This window comes from Lithobates pipiens, unplaced genomic scaffold (assembly GCF_037356315.1).
Source record: "Lithobates pipiens isolate NorthernLeopardFrog02 unplaced genomic scaffold, aLitPip1_a1.2 Scaffold_18, whole genome shotgun sequence".
Lineage (NCBI taxonomy): Eukaryota > Metazoa > Chordata > Amphibia > Anura > Ranidae > Lithobates > Lithobates pipiens.
The window spans coordinates 611,261,910-611,285,344 of NW_027507758.1; the positions used below are offsets into that span (position 1 = coordinate 611,261,910).

Here is a 23,435-nt window from a genome sequence, read left to right on the forward strand (position 1 = left end):
ATACAACCCCTATTGCATTGAGATAGTGACGTGCATCTAAAGCAGTGATTCTCAACCAGGGTTCCGTGGAACCCTAGGATTCCTCCAGAGGTTGCTAGGGGTTCCTTCAGCATTGGGCCATTTCTGCCTCTTAGATAAGTTCCCACTGACACCATTGATCTTTTTAGCTATCTGTAAGGACCATTCTTCCCACTGACCATCACACTAATGTATCATGAGTAGTCGATTTCTAATTTTTAGCAGGGGTTCCCCAAGACTGGAGAACTATTTTAAGGGTTCCTCTGTGTTGAAAAGGTTGAGAAAGGCTGATATAAAGAATGTAATTGACTGCTCGCCTCTGCTTTCTTCACAGATAAGTGTTAAGTGTATAATAATTGGTTTGTTTATGTGAGCACAGACATATGTACGCAGATGATCATGTACAGATGTGCGCAGGTGTTCATGCACATTGTGTGCAGATGGTCATTGGGACATGTGATTTTAGTGTTACATATGTGGGGGACAGGTGTTTTTACTGTGTGGGGACATGTGTGTGGGGATGTGTTTTGGGGACACTATTTTGGGGACTTGTGTGTTTACATTGTGTGGGGACACTGGGCTGGTGATCAGTGTGTGAAAATCTGTAAAAAATGGCTCATACTCACTGATCACCAGCCGGCTGCAGCGATCCGCTCTCCTCTCCTCACTGACAACTTCCGCGTGAGGAGAGCCAAACACCTAGCAACCGGCTCTCTATTTGCATCACATGACGGCTGTGATTGGACAAAACCGTCATGTGATCAGGCCAATCACAGAGCCCTCCTGCCAATCGGAGATGCGCCATGTGCGGGTGACAGGAGCGCATCGGGATCGCTTCACAGACTCGCATTAGATCCCCCTCCTTCTGAGGGACATTCCTGAATGTCCACTCAGAAGGAGGAAACGTTCCCCCGGCCGTATATGAGCAGGGTGGGTGGCTGGGTGGGAAGTAGTTAAATTACTTTTTTCCTTTAGAAATGTAATTTTGCTGTGGTACTGTTCTGAACATGGGAAAAATGTGCTATGTTGCAGGCATACTATAAACACCCCCCAGGCATGGTATTTAAAGGAATATTTCATTTTTATTGTTTCACTTAAAGTATTATTAAAATCACTGCTCCTGAAAAAACATCAGTTTTTAAAACTTTTTTTTTGCATTGATACATTTCCCCTGGGGCAGGACCCAGGTCCCCAAACACTTTTTATGACAATAACTTGCATATAAGCCTTTAAAATTAGCACTTTTGGTTTTTCATGTTAATTTCCCATAGACTTTAATGGTGTTCCACGGCTTTTTGAATTTGCCTCAAACGGCGCATAATGTTCGCTGTTTGGCGAACAGGCGAACACCCAATGTTTGAGTCGAACTTAAGTTCGACTCAAACATCTGACTCATCCCTATTTATCACTACCCTCTTAACTTGCCCTTGTAGCCAGTTTCCAATCTATGTACTCACCCTATGGTCGATGTCAATGGACCTTACTTTGTACAGTAAAAGTTTAAGGGGAACTGTCAAATGCTTTTGCAAAATCCAGATACACCACGTCTACGGGCCTTCCTTTATCTAGATGGCACCTTATCTCCTCATAGAAGGTTCATAGATTAGTTTGGCAAGAACGATTTTTCATGAAGCCATGCTGATTACTGCTAATGATACCGTTTTCATTACTAAAATCTTGTATATAGTCCCTTATCATCCCATCCAAGAGCTTGCATACTAATGATGTTAGGCTAACTGGTCTGTAATTACCAGGGGTGTATTTTGGCCCTTTTTTAAATATTGGTGCTACATTGGCTTTTCTCCAATCAGCTGGTACCATCTCAGTCAGTAGACTGTCAGTAAAAATGAGGAACAATGGTCTGGCAATTACTTGACTGAGTTCCCTAAGGGCGCAAGCCATCTGGTCCCAGTGACTTATTAATGTTAAGTTTTTCCAGTCTATTTATAATTCTGCCCTCTGTTAGCCATGAGGATGCTCCCTGCGATGTGCCACGAGGATAAACATTGCAGTTTTGGTTACTGAAGCCCCCCTGATTCCCTAGTGAAGACTGAAGAGAAGAATAAATTCAATACCTTCACCATCTCCTTAACCTTTGTAACCAGATTCCTTTCCTCATTCATTATGGGGCCAATATGGTCCTCCCTCTTTTACTGTTTATATACTTAAAGAATTTCTTGGGATTTTATTTTGCTCTCCTCCGCTATGTGTCTTTCGTGTTCTATCTTAGCCGCCCTAATTGCCCCGAAAGTTTTTGGCTGTTCGCATGTTCTGGATGCGAACCGAATGGGGGGTGTTCGGCCCAGCCCTAGAAGTGAATAGCCTCTGATGATACACAGAGATTAAACAAATCTCCCTACATACATTTTAGATGTATATCTGCTGTCTTCAGCTTTCTATGTTCTTTAGAAAGTGCACATACTGTTACAAATATTTCTTCCTCGTTTAGCAGTGGGAGGGGAGTCTGGGCGTACACTCTGTGTGAGCTGATTGGAGGAAAGGCTTGTCAGAAGTTATCATGCTGATAACAAAAAAACTGAGCAGCAAAAAGGCATGGGACTTAGAGCTTTGGAGAGAGATAAGTAAACATTACAGATATAATGTTCAGCTTTCATGAATGGGGTTTACATCCACTTAAGGCCTCTTTCATACGGGGCACTGATATCCTCTTGCTCAGCGGGGATCACCGGTGCGATCTCCGCTGAGCAGGAAGATGACAGGACAGTCTCTGAACACTGCACAGGGATGGACCTGTCACAGCGCTGCAGTGTCCCTCGTCAATAGGTTTTTCCTCCATCACACTTTTTCGGATTGTAGCGGGCCGGATGTCAGCGGACATGTCATCGCTGACATCTGATGCTCCATAGACCTCTATGGAGCATCCGTTCAGGTCCACCTGAAAAACTGACAGACGGACCTGAACGGATCGTCCAAGGTGAAAGGGGCCTTAAGGTAAAAAAGTTTAGGCTTTACAACTACTTTAACAAATACGAAAGTATGAGCAGGGGGACAGCATTGGCACCTCCACGATTGCAGATATACTATTTCTTTCCTCATACAACCCCTATTGCATTCAGATAGTGACATATGCATCTAAAAAATGTAATTGACTGCTCGCTTCTGTCTTCTTCACAGATAAACCTGGAAGCTGCCCAAATATAATGGCAAAATGTGCATTTATTAAAAATACATGTAAAAGTGATCAGGATTGTGATGGGAATAAGAAGTGTTGCAACATGTGCGGATACAATTGCCAGAAACCCGTGCCAGGTACCAACAATTTCAAATATATTATTATTATTACTATTCAGGATTTATATAGAGCCAATAGTTTATGCATCACTTTACAATATAAAGGGACATAGTACAGTTACAATACGGGACAAGAGGGTTAGGAGGGCCCTGCACATGGGAGTTTACAATCTAATAAAGAGGAGCAAGTGATACAAAAGCATAATAGCTGTGTGAAAGACCAGCTGTTAGGTGGATGTGGAGTAGACTCCCCTGATGAGGTGAGTTTTTTAGGGACCGCCTAAAGCAAGCGGATTAGGAGATAGATTGGTGAGGAGAATTCTAGAGAATGGGAGAGGCTCTGGAGAAGACCTGGAGGTGAGCATGGGAGGAGTAGACAATAATTCTAGAGAGCAGCAAACTTGAGAGGTGCAGAAGATAGTTTGGGTGATAATTTAAAAGGACGCTGGTGTGGATTTTGGGGGGACCCCCGTGCAATTTTTCTTTTTAAAATTTTGGTTTGGTTTTTTTCAATGAGTTTTATCCATATTGGCGAGACCCGACATTCATTACATCAGTTTTAAATTACTTTTTTCCTTTAGAAATGACATTTTGCTGTGGTACTGTTCTAAACACGGAAAAAAATGCACCACTTTACAGGCATACTATAGACATAGCCACATCACCCTGAATGCGCTCGATCTCGTCTGATCTCGGATGCTAAGCAGGGTCGGGCCTGGTTAGTACCTGGATGGGAGACCGCCTGGGAATACCAGGTGCCGTAAAACTATGGCGACCCTTCTTGTTTCTGTATGTGCCGGGCAATGAGTGGTGTGGCCGTAGGACCTGTCCAAACATCTGAACAGAGCTTTATTCTCCTGGTGGTCCATGCGCAGAAGGAGTGCTTTCTTATTGTGGCCATATCTGGTCTCTGTGATGGGACCAGTCTAGCTAGTAAGCGGCAGTAATATTGGTGGTGGAATTCTGTTTTCTGCATCTTTGAGGACACCTTTTTCCTTTACCGGTGTGGTGTGTTTCACGGTGGAAACTACAATCAAAAATAATCTATTTTTTCTATATGAAATGAATTTTTTTGTGTGTAGATGGTGATATGGACTATTTTTTGATTATTTTTTGAATATACACATTCTTTTAATTAGAGTTTGGTATAATATCGTTTGATACTGTTTCTCTTTACTTTATTTTTCACAAATAATTTTTGGATCATTTTTAGCGCAGCTTTTTGAAAATTAATTAAATACTATAGACACCCCCCAGGCAAAATATTTAAAGGAATATTTCATTTTTATTGTTTCACTTTAAGCATTATTAAATCACTGCTCCCAAAAAAACGTCTATTTTGAAAACTTTTTTTGCATTTATAAATGTCCCCTGGGGCAGGACCCGGGTCCCCAAACACTTTTTATGGAAATAACTTGCATATAAGCCTTTAAAATTAGCACTTTTGTTTTTTCATGTTAGTGTCCCATAGACTTAGTGTTCCGCGGCTTTTCGAATTTGCCGCATAATGTTCGCTGTTTGGAGAACAATGTTCTTACGTTCGATTCGAACATCTGGCTTATTCCTATCTATCCCTACCCTTTTAACTCACCCTTGTAGCCAGTTTTCAGTCCATGTACTCCCCCTATGGTCCATGCAAATTAACCTTACTTTGTACAGTAAAGGTTTATGGGACAACTGTGTCAAATGCTTTTGCAAAATCCAGATACACCACGTCTATGTGCCTCCCTTTATCTAGATGGCACCTCCCCACCTCATAGAAGGTTAATAGATTGGTTTGGCAAAAATAAATCTTCATGAATCCATGCTGATTACTGCTAATGATACTGTTTTCAAATCCTGTATATAGTCCCTTATCATACCCTCCAAGAGCTTGCATACTAATGATGTTAGGCTAACTGGTCTGTAATTACCAAGGATGTATTTTGGCCCTTTTTAAAATATTGGTCCGACATTGGCTTTTCTCCAATCGGCTGGTACCATTCCAGTCAGTAGACTGTCAGTGAAAATTAGAAACAATGGTCTGGCAATTACTTGACTGAGTTCCCTAAGGACCCTCGGGTGCAAGCCATCTGGTCCCAGTGACTTATTAATGTTAAGTCACCTTATTAATGTCACCTTATTAATGTCCTCTGTTAGCCGTGAGGGTGCTTCCTGTGATGTGCCATAAGAATAAACACTGCAGTTTTGGTAATTGAAGCCCCCTGATTCCCTCGTGAAGACTGAAGAGAAGAAAAAATTCAAAACCTTCACCACCTCACCAATCCTTTATAACCAGATTCCCTTCCTCATTCTTTTGGGGCCAATATGGTCCTCCCTCTTTTACTGTTTATATACTTAAAGAATTTCTTTGGATTTTTTTTAGCTCTCCGCTATGTCTTTCGTGTTCTATCTTAGCCGGACCTAATTGCACCCTTGTTGCATTCTTTGTAAAGTTTGAATGCTATTGATGATCCCTCAGCCTAGTATTTTTTGAAGGCCTTCTCCTTCGCTTTTATATGCATTTTTACATTCGAGTTAAGCCACCCAGGACTTTTGTTCACTCTTTTAAATGTATTTCCCAATAGAATGCACTGGCTAATGCTAATTTAATATGCTCTTAAAGCAAACCTTTCTCTCCTCTGTGTTCTTTTGAAAATTTGGTGTCTTTTTATTCCCCTTATGTTTCCTATTTGTGTGATTTATACTGATGCTAATTGACCTGTGATCGCTGTTTCCTAAATTCCCCCAAATTTCCACATCCATGATCAGGCCTGTATTGTTGGTAATCAGTAGGTCTAGTAACACTTTGTTTCTAGTTGGTGTATCTACCATCTGGCGAGCTTTAGACGAATGCGCGGTTCCTTCCGGCAGTCTACTTTATGTCTGCATAATTAAAATCACCCGTTATGATGACACTTCCCATCCTTGCCGCTAATCCAAATTGTGATAGAAGGTCCATCTCCCCCTTCTCCATCAGGTTAGGGGGCCTATAGCATACACCCAGGATTACTTTACCCTTAGTTTCATCCCTTTGAAGCTCTACCCAGAAGGATTCCACCTCCTCCCTAGCTCCCTTAGTGATGTTATCTCTCACATTCACGTGTACATTATTCTTGATATACAGGCATACCCCTCAACCTTTTTTACCCTCTTTATCCCTGTGATAAAGGGAATACCCTTGAATGGTTGCCAGCCAATCATGAGAGCTGTTGAACCAAGTCTCTGAATTTCCCACAAAATCGAAATCCTCCTCGTACAACAGTATGTCTAGTTCTCCCATCTTGTCCGCCAGGCTCCTGGCATTGGTGAACATATCACGTAGTTTAGACTAGTCACATACTGTCTTCTTATTGGGTGTTTCGAGGTTGCAAATATGACTTGTTACTATACTTACCTAGGGTTTATGTGCTTTAGTCAACCTACCACTAATGCCCCCAATACTACCCTCTGGAATATGTTCCACGCTGACTATCTCTACATCTCTACATCTGGACCCTCCCCCATCACCTAGTTTAAAATCCCCTCTGACTTTTCAGCCATCCTCACTCCCAGCAGATCTGCACCCTCCTCATTTAGGTGCAGTCCTATAATACTACCTTGGAAGTCCTTTTCCTTAATTTAGTTCCTAAGTCCCTAAAATCATTCTTTAGGACACTCCATCTTCCTCTGACTTTGTCATTGGAGCCAACATGCACCAGTACAGCCAGATCTTTCCCAGCCCCTCCCAGTAATCTGTCCACAAGATCCGTGATGTGCCAAACCTGAGAACCCAGTAGACAGTATACAGTTTAATGCTTCAGGTCTTTGTCACAGATTGTCCTTTCTATCCTTCTAAGAATTGAGTCAGTCTTTCCTTTCCCTTCGCTCCCCCCCATTCTCATTGGAAGAGTTATACCACTGGCAGCTAGGGGAGTCCCTCAGCTCCAGCAGTGCTTGTCCCTGACTGGTTTCACCAATGTCACTCAATGAGGATTACTTATTGGGATGTTCCTGCCCAGGATCTGCCTCCCTGGCACTTTCTCCTTTCTGACTGCAACCCATCAACTCTTTTCTAGTGCCTGCACCTCTTTTTGGGTGCTTTTACACTGAGGCAATGCGCTGGCAGGACGTTAAAAAAACTCCTGCAAGCAGCCTCTTTTGGAGCGGTGAAGGAGCGGAATATACACCGTCCCTAAATCGCTCCTGCCCATTAAATTATTATTAATTTAACCCTTTTTTTGGCCACTAGCAGGGGTTAAATGCACCCCGCTAGCGTCCAAACCCCCCGCAAAAAGGACGGTAAATTGCTGCTAAAAATAGCATTGCTTTACCGCTGACAGAGCGGACACCCCAGTGTGAAAGGGTCCTAAAGGATACATTTTATAGATAGTAAAAAGGGAATTACTGTATAGGATCGAGCAAATTGAGGAGAATGCTTTGCATTGTTTCATCACCTCTATCGAGCAGTCAGCGAACAGCACCAGGTCTGCGCCTTCAATAGAGAGGGTGCGCGAGCAATGGAATTTCTGTAAAATGGCATTCTTGTCAGAGTAGTTGAGGTATCTGATGATGACAGGTCTAGGTGTAGAATGGTGTTCTGTGTGCTGACCGATGCGATGAGCACGCTCAATGACAGATGGGGTGCGAAGGCCAAGTTGCTCAGCAATGGTTTTGGCACAGAGATCTGTGAGCTGTGCGTTGGAGAATGATTCTGGTAGGCCAATAATCTGCAGGTTGTTTCGTTGTGAGTGATTTTCTAAATCGTTTAGTTTGTCCCATTGGTCTCTGTTTTAGTGTGAGAGGTGAATAAGCACAGCAGATTTGGCTACATTGTCATCCTCTAGTGAAGAGATCTGCTCCCCTGCATGAGTGATCCTTTGAGCCTGGGCCTTGATTTCTACATGCAGCTGCTCCAATCCCCACTGTACCACAGCATCCGCCATGGCAGCCAAGGTGGGTGTGAGAAGGCCAACAATGGCTTGTGCTATGCCTGCGGGAGAGGTAGGCTCATTAGTCATCATGCCTGTGTGAGACTGCACTGTCTCAGTGTCGCTGGGAGTGGGCACCATCTTGGCTGTGGGTGCCGCTGTATCTGCCGAGGGCTGTGGTATGGAGGAGAGCGATCAGCTGTAGGATAGCTCCACAACCGGATCCAAGAGGGTCCTGTCGGTTAGCTGAGGCAGTGGTGGGTCACCCCAAGGCGACAGCTGGCTTTATAGCAGGCTTTAGAGAGGAGTGCAGTGAGAGCTGTTTCTGTTTACCTCCTCTTCATGTGGCACCAGAAGTGGCCTAGAAATTTTGACTAGAAGGGGAAATAATATGAGGGAGGCCTCTTCACTGTGTACAATGTTTATAAGCTGTAGATTCAGCCACTGTTTGGGAGGTTCTGTGAATGGATGAACAAATTGATGTTCAGTTGAGCAGAACCTCTGACTGCAGCAGGAAATGAAACATTTAGCAGCAATTCTACTACCACTGCTAAACGCAAAAGCTTCTGGCTGAGGGAACCTGGTTGTTAGAGAGTTAGCACTAGCTGGTGTCCCAATACCCGGTGACTAATTGCCCTTCCCCAACACATTCAGAGGTGGGCACAGTATAAAACAAAACGGTGTGCAGCCTCATCCCTTTCAGGTCTGGTATTGATTTTAGGGGGAACCCTATGAAAAAAACATAAAAAACTAAAAAGAAAACTGGCGTGAGGTGCCCTCTAAACTTCATACCAGACACTTCAGGTCTGATATGGATTATAAGGGGCACTCAAAAAAAAGTACAAAACAATAAAATGTGTGGGGTACCCCCCAAATTCCATCCCAGTAATAATAGTTTATGCAGCACTTTACAATATAAAGGGAGAAAGTACAGTCACAATACAAGACAAGAGGGTTAGGAGGGCCCTGAACATAAGAGCTTACAATCAAATAGATGGGGAAAGTGATAAAAAAATGTAATAACTGTGTGAGAAAGAGATAAGATATGCAGGAGTGCCTAAAATGGACAGAGTAGGAGATATTTGGACAGATTGGTTTAGAGACCTGGAGGTGAGCATGAAAAAAAGGTGATGAACCAAACTTGAACTAAATGCAGCCGCATGTTTGATTAACCTAGTACCCACTACTTTAAGCAGATATAAAAAATCACTCTCACGACACCTACTTACTGCTGCCAAAACTCTCATACCCATTTTCTGGAAATCCACAAAAGTCCCAGGAATCAAGGACTGGGTAAATAGAGTACAATATATCTTTAAAATGGAAGAAATTGTGGCCATGAAGAGAGAAAACAGCTTAAATTTCAATAAAACATGGCAACCTTGGTTGTTATTCACTCTATCTACTGATTACCAATTACTTACCCAATGATTTACCTTCTCCTATCAACTTCCAAGTTTACTGTAAGGTCATAAATGAATGAGGTCTGATCAAATTACCATAACCAAACACTTTTGGTGCAATACGCCCCCCCCCCCCCCCCCCACCCCATAAACTCCCCAATCCGATATACGCTACGGTAAACCTGACAATCTTGTTAAGAATACCATTCCACATTCAGTCTTAATGACTCTGATGTTAACTATATACATCACAACCTAACATTTACTATGTCGTTGTCCAGACTCTATATGACATTTGCAAGAAATGTACTTTTACCAATGTTATTACTTTCTTTGTTATTAAGGACGGCTATTTTTATATTCTTTAATGTAACACTGAATATGCTTCAATAAACCTTTGATTGAAAAAAAAAAAAAAGGAAAAAGGTGACGAGGAAGCTAGAAAGCTAGAAGTCTTTGGACACAAATTGTGGTAGGGAGTTTCAGAGGGTGGGGGAGATTGTGGAGCAGTCTTGGCGGTGAGCATGGGAGGAGGTAACAAGGGAACTAGAGAGGTAATGTAGCTCAGAGTTGTGGCTTTGTATGTTCTTGTTATTTAAAAAAAAAATGTTGGGCATTTGGAAGCCAGTGGAGGAATTGGTAGAGGGAGGAGGACAATGAACAGAACCCAGTCAAGAGACAGGCAGAGAGGTGGTGCAGGACACTAAGTAAAAACCCAGTGGAAGGATTGTCAAAGAGGGGAAGGAGGACACTGAGAAGAACCCAGTGGAGGGATTGGCAGAGAGGGGTGGAGGACACTGAGTGGAACCCAGTCAAGGAACTGGCAGAGAGGGGGTGGAGGACACTGAGAGGAACCCAGTGGAAGGATTGACAGAGGGTGGTGGAGGACACTGAGCAGAACCCTGTGGAGGGATTGGCAGAGAGGGCTGAAAGATGATTAGTGGAACCCAGTCAAGGGACTGGCAGAGAGGGGAAGGAGGACACTGAGCAGAACCCAGTCAAGGGACTGGCAGAGAGGGGGTGGAGGACATTGAGTGGAACCCAGTGGAAGGCTTAGCAGAAAGAGGAAGAAGGACACTAAGCAGAACCCAGTGGAGGGATTGGCAGAGAGGGGTGGAGGACACAGAGTGAAACCCAGTCAAGAGACTGGCAGAGAGGAGGTGGAGGGCACTGAGCGGAACCCAGTGGAAGGACTGGCAAAAAAGGGGAAGGAGGACACTGAGTAGAACCCAGTGACAGACAGAGAGTAGTGGAGGACACTGAATGAAAGCCAGTGAAGGAATTGCAAGAGAGGGGTGGAGGACACTGAATGGAAGTTAGTGGAGGGATTGGCAAAGAGGCGCGGAGGACACTAAATGGATGACAGTGAAGGGAATGGCAGAGAGGGGTGGAGGACACTGAGTAGTTAGATGACTGAGGTGAATTAGAAGGGCAGAAGCATTCATGATAGACTGAAGGTGAAATAGCCTGTGTAAAGATAGAGTAGGTCAGTTTCATTAGTTGAGGTGAGAGATAACAAGGGCAGGAAACCAAATATACTGTAGGTATGATGGTCTGGTGTCCCCAAGCTTTGGACCATATTCTGTACAATACGCTGTGTTGAAGGAGGTTTTAGAGTGTGTGTTTTTTTTAATGTTAACTCGTCATGTTCAGGTGATTTTTTTTGGTTGTGTTATGTCTCAAGGGAATAATGAAATCATCTGTACAATTACATGAAGTGCTCAAATCTTGAATGATATAAAAGTTAAATGTTATAAAATTGGACAAAAGCGCTGAACATCAAAACATTTCCTTTGTGTGCAGATAAAAAAGGACAGTGTAAATTATATGAAACCTTCGCACCATGCAGATCAATAAATAGAAAGTGCCAAGGGGACGCATTCTGTCCAGGCAAGCAGAAGTGCTGCAATGTTCAATGTACAATGAAATGCGATGATCCTAAATGTAAGTGGACCCATGTACCGTATTTTTCTTAATTTATATATCATGTTTAATAATAAATAGAAATAAGAAAAGCTGGCAGTTCATTTTTGTGACGTTTCATCAAAACTGCAAAATTTAGTTTAAATAAATGTATAAAATTGCCATACATCAAAGTGAGAATAAAATCCACATAGAATAGGCACAATCTCTCACAATAAAGTGCTACTGTGCAAGATCAATGGGCAAATAGAGACAAACGTAGTAAGCAATGTGCAAATAAAAGCAAACATAATCAGCAGTGTTACTGAGTGCAATAAGTAAATGTGCAAATATGCAAAATATAATTGCTACTGAGTGCAATAAATAAATGAGCAAAAAAGCAGTAAATAAATGTGCAAATATGCAAGGTATAAAATAAATAAATCGCGGATGGCATTTTGGACAAAATGTCATACGCATGTAAATTTAGATTTTGCCTCAGAACAGTAGGGGTTCTGGGGGTTAATTACATAGGTTGGCCTTGGCATCAGTCTAGCTGGGCTGTGTTAGAAGTTCTGCCTGGTCATGTGAGCAGTGAGGTGCACATGACTGGCCAGAACCAGGCCTGGTTGGACGTTTTGAGTATCAGCCTTCTCTGAGTCAATCAGTGGGAGTGCTGGACCCTGCTGGGGAGTTTGGGAAGGGGTACGTAAGATGTGTGGGTCACATGTTTAGGGAGAGGAGTTTGTGAGGCCCGTGTGGTCTCTTCTCGTTCCAGGAATGGGTAGCCCCGGTCACAGGGGGGTTCGACATCCCGCAAAATGTTCCTGTTAGTTGCCCCCCAATAGACCCACCTGTTCTGGGGTAGGGATTCCGTCTGTTCCCGAGTCTCGGAACCGGCTGGTCCAAGGCGCAGTAAGTGAGGGAGGATACAAAGTGTCCGAATTGCTCTTGGCTTGGAGAGGCGCCACAGCTCGTGGAAGTGACCGGGGGAGGACTCTTTGGAGGAGGGCCGGCAAGTGGCATCCTGAGAAGTGTCTGGTTACTGAGTTGGGAAGGACATTGACGAGTCCATGCTATTTCCAGTACTATCAAGGAGACAGAGAACGTTCCAGGTACTGAAGAAAAAGAGATCTGTTCAACCTTGAAGTACCCAGCTGCGAGTGGCTACTCTCTGGGTGGAATTAGAGACTTTGCTAGACCTACAGTTCAAGGTGCCTGAGTTCTTCACCCGTGCCCTCTGTTCCCATGAGAGACTGTGTTATTGGATGTTACCACTGCAAAATGAAACCTATTAAAAGGACTTTATTTGTGTCAGCGTTCAAGTTGTTGGGTATCAACCCTGGGAACCCCTAGATGTGGAAGAACATGCCAAGCGGAGGTGACCAGTAAGCCCAATAAGTCAAGGCAGCCCTACAAAGGGTTATGGCCGCTACAACATAAACATAAAAAGCCCAAAGTGAGACGTTGGACACTCTTCAGGGTCCAATGTGCAAAAAAGTGCAGATGTGGGGGTGTTTTCTCCAGAATCATCATTATAACCCATAGCTGCCTGGGACTGGGTGAAAACGGAAGCACCTTCGGCAGTGACAGCTTACCGCAGGAAGGCTTTGTTCTAAGGTAAGTTTCACATCATGTACTAGTATGCAATGCATACTAGCACATTATGTCATTGCCTTGCAGGTTGCAAAAAAAACACAGCAGTTTACTACCGCTTTAAGTAAGGAACAAAAGCAGGAAGGTCCCTCCCCGGAGAAGTGATTTCTTCTGTACAGTGACCACCCCTGAGCTTCAAAAATATTTCTATTCCTGGTTATTAACAGCACAGGAGAATGAGTACAATAAATACTATATGTACCATATCTACTTTATAGCTGACAGAGTTTCAGATCTCTGCTGTATTGGAAAATGCACAATTCTAAAATAGTCAGGTTTTTTTTAAATTCACAATTGTTAATAACACTTCTGTTTCATGTCTATTGATTATTTCATGTGATTCTTTACCCTACACAGAATGAGGCTACAGTGAAGTGGGACACATCGCAAGACCATCAATGATAGATCAACATCATCCTGAGCCCTTGGTATCCCGGTGGAATTCCCTCTGAAGATGACCACATAGCGAATAAAAATAATAAAATGTCATCCAGTATCATATCATGATAGATTTGTGTTTTTTTCTTTATTATCATCTCACGGAAAGGGTCTGAACTTCTCGAGCATTATTAGCAACTATACAGAATCTGATGGTTAACCTCAATATTTTAAGAGACTGTCAACCCTAATGGATATTTAAATTGGGGAGTTCAGTGGTGTGATCTCCAGTCTGGGACTTTCTTCCAATATTCCTCTTGGGGCAAAGCCAAGAATTTAGAACAGGTATGGTGAGAACCACTCATAATGGGCACAGCAGATGTGACGATCCAGAAACTCAGTGCAGGATAATGAGAACCCCTCATGGTGGCACAACAAGTGTGCAGGTCCAGATACTGTTCACAGGGATGGTGGGAACATTGACAAAGCAGGTTTACAGACATGAGAACTAGGCACAGGAATGGTATGAACCCCTCATAATGTATAAAGCAGATGTACAGACCCAAAATGGTGATAAGAGCCCCTCTCAATGGGTGCTGCCTCATTTCCTAGCTGTAAGGTCTCATCTTTCCTCTCTAGACTTTCCCTGGCCAACCCCATTTCATTCTTTGGATTTCAGTTCTTTCAATCATGGAAGTTCAGTATCATATGTGGACTGCCTGCATGCAAATAAAATCCAACTAGGGGATAAAAAATATATTAAACAAAATAATAATAATTATTTAATAATAAACTAAAATATAATATCAAAAATAAATAAGCAGCACAAAGTAAAAACCGTGAAAGAGTTAAAATAAGCACAACTGCAGGCAGTGTATAGCTATGCGGAATATCCTTAAAAAATATTGAGGGCTTAAAAATAAAACTTCTTTTCAATTCAAAATCCAAAACCTTTTAGGGAGGGCAACAATACATTGTAACAGTGGCGGCTGGTGAAGTATTAGGATGGGGGGGACCAGACCCCGCTCTTCCTTTTTTGACCCCTCCCACTTGGACATGGGCGTGGTTTCAGTGAAATAGTGGATGTGGCTCTAAGGTGGTGTGGTCTGAGATGAACGAGGGGTGGAGGGAGAGGGGCAGAGGGATGGAAGGACAGCAGGCAATCGGCAGATAAAGATATTCCAAACACCTGGTGTTAGCACTTCAATCATGCCAGCACCATGGTTGTTATGGTGTCAGGATGATTGAAGCTCATTTTTTCTATTATTACATTGTACTATAAAATGAAATCATTTAAATCACCATAATGCAGAACCAGTGGGAGCCCTGAGCATGTAACTAGCCACGTCGCCTGCCACGCGATGCCATCAGGTGTCTCCAGCGGAGTCCGTCCTTACATCAGGTGCCCCCAGTGGAGTCCCTCCTTACATGCACCCTGTGTCACATAAAATGCAGCCTGTGTCTCACCAAATGCAGCCTCTGTCCCATCAAAGGCAGCAGCCTGTGTCCCACCAAATGCAGCAGCCTATGCCACCACCAAATAAAGCAGCCTGCCTGTGTCACATTAAACCCCCCTCCCCCGTTACTTACCTTGCTGTGTGTTGTCCTCTCCTGCTGTGTCTCCTTCCACAGAGGCAATGGAGAGGTCTGCTCCTCTCATACTTCCGGTTTCCTCTCTCCCGGGTACAATGGAGAGAGAAAACAGGAAGTGACATCAAACACAGATGCCATTCAACACCCGGCCGTAGTAATATATACTACAGACACTGGGAGGAAGCTACTCCGTACTTCAGAAAGCACAGCAAGGTGGGCTAAATGCCCACAAATGATGTGTCACATCCACAATCTCGTGATTGCATAGATGTGGTGCTTCCCATAAGTGCACTGTGTCCGGCGTCTGAACACAGTACACTTAAAGAGGAAGTAAACCCTGATGAGTTTACTTCCTTCATTCCCTGCAAAGGCAAAGCATAATGGACTACTATGCATCGCATAGTGGTCCATTATGTGTCACTTACCTGACACAGGAGCCAGCGAAGTCACCGCTGTCCCCTGTAGTCAGGCACATCCATCTTCTTGGTGGGGTCTCGCTGCTCCGCCGCTGTCATTAGGCGAAGCCGCGATGACATCACTCCCACGCATGTGCACGGGAGCCGAAACGCGTGGCATCTTCGTTGTTGACGGTGCCAAGCTCAGTGCGCCTGCGCGCCGCTGTCTACAGCAAATGCGCCGTAGACAGTGGTGCCTGTCTGTCGGCAAATATCTCCTAAACCGTGTAGGTTTAGGAGATATTTCTTGGACCTACAGGTAAGCCTTAATGTAGGCTTACCTGTAGGTCAAAGTGTGTTGTAAGGGTTTACAACCACTTTAAGGACCTTTGCAGAATGTTCTACAGCCAAAATCCTATGGTTATCAATTTTTCCTGTTTACACATGAGTGTAGTTTTGCTTTAAGCTTTTAGCTTGAAAATGTACATGAGCTTATATTGAGCTTCAAGTGTTTTTGGACCCAGTAGAAATGAATAAGAACACTTGTTCTTTCACAATGTGTGAAAAATGTGCAAAACCATGCACATATTGCTTTTTGGCTAGTATTAGCTTTTAATTGGCTAAGCAGAATCACAAAAATTCCTAAAGCATCAAACAACCCTTGTATACCTGTACGAAGGCTAAAAAAAAGAGCAGCAAAAAAACTTTAGAACAATCTAAAAAAAAATCTGGAGAGTGAAGAAAGAGAGAAAACAAGATGTCATAGGAGACTTGATATGACCATGAGTAACTGTGGTGTCTCCATGAAGAGAAGAAATTCCTTCACCTATATCCAGAGAAGGTCAATAGACATAGCAATCGACTTCTCTCCAATGACATGCAGTGTATATTATCCATTGGTGTTAGACATCAAGATCTCGTGGAGTGATTACTGCAGGTCAGAACTTAAAGGCTTTGTTATGAATGAAATGTGTATGTACACAAATTAAATAAATAGACTGACAAGGGAGAGGAACTTGGCCCAAACGGCACAGAAGGCTCTGTTGATCTATCTGGGAAAGCATTAACGTAAAACTATAGGCAAAAAATTTATTTTTTTTGTTTTTCATTTAGTATAAGTAAGGAAGGCTTATAGATTTTTTTTTTCTGCCATCTCTGTCCCTTTGCAGAGATTTCCTTTCACTTCCTGTCCCATAGACAAACAGGAAGTGAGAGGAAATCTCTGAAAATTAAGGGAATTCCTTGGAGACCCCCAAATCACCAGAACTAGCACACCCATTCCCCTCTATAATTTTTCTTGGGACAACCCAAAATGTGGGATTTTCATCTATTGTCACTTCCAATGATAATGGGAAGCAGGGCAAGTAGAGAGGGTGACTCTCCTTAATAAGGGCACACACAGCAATAAAAACTGACAGGTGTTTTAGTCTGTAAATACGTAAAAATAGGAGAGATATACTATCCTATAAATGCAAGAGGACTTTAGAGGATGTGATGTTGTCGCTGAGGTAAGCACAGAAGAAATAGATTTGTTTAAAATATAATTTTATTTGTACAAAATGTATTAAACATCATAGCAGATTATGGATAGATCTGTAAACAACATATGGCATAGTGTCAATGATGATACTTAGGTCCAGTAGAACACTTGAGGAATTATGGTGCATGGAGTGATCCGATGCGTTTCGCAGAGCTGTAACTCTGCTTCTTCAAGGCAACTCAAGATGCATCAAAATGTATCAATCAGTTTACAGAGAAACATCATTATAGTCACAATTACAAATATATTTCAACTTATATTGATTTTTAACTTTACTTCGAATGATGAGAATGTGTTTACAATATAACAGAATTAGTGCTCACCAATTATAAAACATCAGCTTTGTGTGGCCCCCAGCAAGGGAAACAGGCCATCACCCGGTTAAAAAGTCAGCAGTGCCCGAGCTGCCAACCCAGTCTGGTAGACATTGGATTGTGCCCAAAGCAGATTAAGGTGGACATCAATAAGTAGAATCTAAAATATCAAGGTGCAGGAGATCCATTAACATAGATCATCATGGTCTATGTTAATATTCAAAAAGATATATGCCATAAATAGATGGAAGAAAACATGGCCTTCTCAATATCACTTGATTACAACCATTCAAGTAACCATATCGCTTACATTCAGACACCCCCCAACACAGCTACTAATCAAAGAAAACACATCCAAAACCCCAAAAAAAACACATACATACACCATGACACTCCACCAATCAATCAAGATCCAACCCATTGGCCAGTCCAACCAGGCACATATACACAGCATCAACAGTGTATCAGGACAAACACCAACAGAGAAATCAAAGTATACAATTAGTAAATATTTGGCATAGGGTGAGCCATTCGGTAGGATGGGATCCATCTATCCATCCAGGCCACCACCCAGACATCCCCCAACCCATATCATTCCAAACTACATCAACCATACCACAGATGACATCAAGTGTCCACATTGGTAGACTATTGGTGTTTGTCCATATGGGGTATACTGTAAGACAACCAGCCCCCAAAACCTCATTCATCCATCCACCACCTGCATTATACATAACTGATGGCCATCTCCCTCTCCCCTCTTTACCCTCTAATGAACTAGGCTGATGCCACATGCAGAGCCACCTAAAACAACCCACCCCAATAATATGATATTGGGATGGTCGTGTTTTCTTCCATCAATGTATGTCATATACCTTTTTGAATATTAACATAGACCATGGTGATCTATGTTGATGGATCTCTGGCACCTTGACATTTTAGATTTTACTTATTAAAGTCTTGGAAGAATAAGCACGAGCTATGGTCTGTATACAATAGGAATACACCAATGCCGTGTACACACAATCGGACTATCCGGCGGTCATAGGTCCCCGGGTGATGTCACATGGTGACCCTGCTCCTTATGATGTCACAGTCCCAGCATCCTCTGGGACTGTGACATCATAATGGGCGGGGTCACTATGTGACATCACCTGGTGACCCCTCCTTTATCCCTATATAAGTCGCTGCACGGCGTGTCCCTGCCATTGCGGCCGGAGAGAGCGTTGTGTCAACATCGGAAGGAAGAAGAAGAAGGAGAAGGAGAAGAAGGAGAAGAAGAAGCCGACAGCGACAAGACCGGGCCAATGCTAGTAAAAGAGTTGTAAGAAGATAGCGGAGGCCCGGCAAGAAGAACTGAAGAATAGAACAAGACCCCCGAAGTTGGAAGAAGACCCCCGGAGGGCGGCGGCGATGAAGTAGAAAGCCGGGCTCCTAGTAAAAGAGCTAGTGGTAAAAGAGCAGAAGATAGCGGAGGAGAAGACCCCTGAAGATGAAAGAAGACCCCCAGAGCTGTCTAATAAAGTATTTTAAAAACCGGTGTTGTGTTTTTTTATTAACACTTTTTTCCCCCAAGTGAATAGGTAGGGGTACATTGTACCCCATACTCATTCACATAGGGTGGGGGGCCGGGATCTGGGGGCCCCCTTATTAATTTTGTTTCTGATAAGCCCCCCGCCCACAGACCCCGACAACCAACAGCTAGGCCCTTGTCCTCATCAACATGGGGACCAGGTGCTTTGGGGTGGGGGGTCACATGGCCCCGCTTCCCCAAAGCACCCCCCCATGTTGAGGGCATGCGGCCTGGTATGGCTCAGGATGGGGGGCGCTCGCCCCGGGCTGCGTGCTCAGATAAGGGTCTGGTATGGACTTTGGTGGGACCCCCACACCATAGGGTTTCCCCTTTAAATCCATACCAGGCAAGGGGGCTAGCGAGGTGTCAATCTCGCCGATTAAGGTGGCGACATTCATTTCCTTCACTAGTTCCATCTACCTGGAGACACATTCAAAATGAACGGACTTTACTCCGTGTGTGGGCAAGTCCGTTCATTTCAAAAGTCCGGCGGACTCCGCCATAGTCTGGCGGATTGTCCGTCGGAAAAGTCTGGTCGTGTGTGGGCACGCGTGGGCAAGTCCGCTCGTTTGGATTTGATTATCTGCCGGACTAAGTCCGCTGGATGGTCTAATCGTGTGTATGTGGCATAAAAGTTACTTAGCTTAGGGTATAGAAGCTTCACAAACTCTGTAGGCAACCAGGACTCCAGGCTCTACTCTACAAATGATTGCGGAAAATCTGGTGATAGCGTCATCCTTCACAGTTTCTTATGGCACAGACCTTCCTTGGTATTCAGTCTTTATGGAGTCCTTCTGTCAGCTTATGTTGCTCACCTTTTTTTTTTTTGGAAAGTTTAGGTAGAAAAGCCCATGTGAGCGTATCCTTTCTTACTACTTCCTTTACCATAGTTATCATTGGGTGAAACATTTTCCAATTCAACCTCTCAATGGCACTATTGTATCATACATGCCATAGGTCATATTTGTCAAAAGGTCAAGCTATTTTTGACATTGGTTACCTGAAAGCATTGTAGAGCCAGAATTTCTGTAAAAACAATGGAAACATTTAACTGCCAACTGACATTTGACCAAGATACAACAATAGAATCCATGTATCCATTGTATTAAGGGACTGCTTGTGCAATTGTTTCCAATGCCATTGGTTTGAGAAATGGCCACTGAACAAACAAATTTATGTGAGGCTCAGAAAATCACAAAACATATATACAGTACCTTGAAAAAGTATTCATACCCCTTGAAGTTTTCCACATTTTGTCATGTTACAACCAAAAACGTTTTGCAAATAAATCTCTAAAAAGTGTGGCGTGCATTTGTATTCAACCACCTTTACTCTGATACCCCTAACTAAAATTTAGTGGAACAAATTGCCTTCAGAAGCCACCTAATTAGTAACTCCCAAACCGGACATCATTTGATCATGCCAAATGGAGACCAATTGCAATGAATAAACTTGTTATGTATCTGGTGACTCTCCCTCTTGCATGGAGAAAGTGTTTGATTATAACGCTAAAACTATGGGCGGGACTTAGATGGCAGTATCCTTGGGACACCTCTAAAGGAATGTTAGGACCGCTGGTACTATGGACTTGTAGGATGCTAATATCTAAATTGAATATATAAGACTGACACTGTAAGTAATGCCGCATACACACGGTCGAACTGTTTGACGTACTTAGTCCGTTGAAACACATTTCAGCGGACAATCCGCTCGTGTGTGGGCTTCAGCTGACTTTTTCAGCTTGCAGTCCGGAGTACTAAGAATTTCAGTTTTTCCAAACATCTGTCCGTCGTACTTTGGTTTCAGCGGACAATACGGTCGTCAGTATGCTAGTCCGACGGACTAAGAATGGCGCATGCCCAGAAAGGATTTACAGGGCTTTGCTGTGTCTTGGACTTCCTATTTCTAGTCCCGTCGTACGTGCTGTACGTCATCGCGCAAGCTTTCGTCGGACTGTTTGTGTATCCGTGTGTGGTCAAGTCCGTTCAGTGGAAAGTACGCCGGATTGTCCGTCGGATTGTATGACGGACTAAGTACGTCAAACAGTTCGACCGTGTGTACCCGGCATAAGACATACTTGAATGTCGAAAGCTGAATATATTGTAATGCTGATTTGTTATTAAAAAAAAAACTGACAAACCGGGCAAGGAGAGCATTAATCAGAGAAGCAGCAAAGAGGTTCATGGTAACTCTAGAGGAGCTGCAGAGATCCACAGCTCAGGTGGGAGAATCTGTCCACAGGACAACTATTATTTGTACACTCCACAAATCTGACCGTAATGGAATAGTGGAAAGAAGAAAGACGTTGTTAAAAGAAAGCCATAAGTCCACCGAGTGATGTAGCTAGGTGGCCCCGCCCATTACCTATATAAAAATGTCTGAGGAGGCATTTGGTGGGAGGCCTTCCAGAATGTAGGAGCGTTTTTGATTTTATTTGGGTCCAGTGACGATGGACCCAATCCTGAAGTTATACTTCAAAATGTTTTTAGAACCATATGTGATTTCAGTGGGTTCCAACAGATTTTTTAAGCTCCCCTTCCGACAGGTATTCTACCACAATATCAGTAAAAAGAACAACTAAAAGTTTTATAAAAAAAAATTATTTTCCAGGAAGATTTCGATTTAAGCACAAGAAAGAAATGTTGGGCATCGCTAAATCCCAGGGTCTGGCATGGCGGTTCTTCAAATCCCCACTTGACTGTCCAAAATATCTTATGTTGGTTCTTTAGCAGCTTACCTGTACTCTCGTCTGACTCACACAAGGCAGTCCTTTATGTTAATGAAGAACATGAAAAAAAAATGAAAAGTATCTGTGAAGGTCCTTATTTATCCAGGTCATGGGTTATTTAATAGTAGTTAGTCACATTTAAATTCATGCAGAATACCACTCCAACTTGGCCCACAGTCAGCTTGCCCCACAGTAAACCAAGTGCCAATCCAGCTCATCATTGCAGTACTATAAGCCCTTGTACACACGGTCGGAGATTTCCACAACCAAATCCGTCGGATTTTGCCCGTCGAATTTTGCCCGTCGAATTTTGTCCGTTGGATCTTGTCCGAAACCATTGCATACACATGGTCGGACAAAGTTGGCGAAAAATCCGATCTTTCAGAACGTGATGATGTAATTTAGTTACGATGGGACTACATTCAGGCTAGTAGCCAATAGCTTTGATGTAGGAATTTGATCTGAGCATGCGTGGCACTTGGTCCAATCAAAATTCTCTACACATGATCGGAGTATGTCCGATTGGCCCAGTTGGTCGGGAAATATTTCCAACATGTTGGAAAATTGGGTCCGACGGATATTCCGACGGAATCAGTCCGATGCATACCACACACAGTCAGATTATCCGACGACACGGTCCGATAGGACACATTCCGACAGATTCTCCGACCGTGTGTACAAGGGCTTAGACATCTTTGATGGATGACTGCACACCTGTAAATGACAATTTCTTTATTTAATCAATATACAGGATAAAAACACCTCCACCATACAGCAAGAAAGGAAGAAATTGCTAGTTAATCACATTCAACTGGACTTGTTCTGTAATTTTGAAGACATTTCATAATGTCTCTAAGCCACTTCTTCATTTCTAATGAGGGAATACAACCCAACATTTATATCCACAAAGGCAGCATTGACACCTTAATCCAATCACCATGGGATGTGTAAGTATATTGTAAGCTGGCCAACACATGCGTACAAGGATTTGCGAAATGTGAATGCCTATGCGCATGCGTACACAAGTACGTGCCCCTTTAACACTGGCGCCAAATGGCATATATAAGGATGACAGTTGCACTAGGGCCTTGCTTTCTGAACTGTAGTCTCCCCCTGTATCCTGTGCCTGTCCTTGATCTTGTTGACCCAGCTTTCCTGACAAATCCTGATTATCTCCAAACCTGCCCCCGGCTCGTCCTGACTCCGATTCTGCTTGATCTTCCCCTGCCAAACCTCTGCCTCAACTTTAACTACTCTTTGCCTGATGTCTTTTATGTATCTGCCTTTCTGTGCATAACCCGGCTTGTCTTACTCTGCACCAGTCTTCTCAGCCCCACCAGCCTTCACTTATCTGCAGCCGCAGTATTCGGCACCTGCATCATCTCTGCATCCACAGTAAACCTGTATCTGGAGCATCCGGCACCTGCATTCTCCCTGCATCCACATTACAACTGCATCTGCAGTATCCAGCACCTGCATCATCTTTGCATCCACAGTACACCTGTATCCTGAGCAACCAGCACCTGCATCCTCTCTGCATCCGCATTATACCTGCATCCGCAGTATCCGGCACCTGCATCATCTCTGCATCCGCAGTACACCTGTATCCAGAGCATCCAGCACCTGCATCATCTCTGCATCCGCAATACACCTGCATCCACAATGTATTTGCATCCGCAGCCAACCAGCATCCGCTGCTATTTCTGTTATCTGCTTCTCCTATCTACCTGCTAACAGAGAACACCACAGGCACTCCTACCTCACTGTGCTATGGCGGCCGCTGTTGCAACCTCA

The 23,435-nt window shown here is 43.4% G+C and overlaps 1 protein-coding gene and 1 pseudogene across 1 annotated transcript in view; both read left to right on the plus strand.

Moving 5' to 3' along the window:
• The window catches only part of LOC143986826 (uncharacterized), a 133,785-nt gene that overhangs the window by 78,344 nt on the left and 32,006 nt on the right, over nucleotides 1-23,435 (plus strand). Inside the window, exons 6-7 of the mRNA XM_077485234.1 lie at nucleotides 3,154-3,288; nucleotides 11,366-11,506. Of these exons, the coding sequence (XP_077341360.1) occupies nucleotides 3,154-3,288; nucleotides 11,366-11,506 (276 nt within the window). The remainder of the gene's footprint in view (nucleotides 1-3,153; nucleotides 3,289-11,365; nucleotides 11,507-23,435) is intronic.
• Nucleotides 3,919-4,037, plus strand: LOC143990704 (5S ribosomal RNA; annotated as a pseudogene).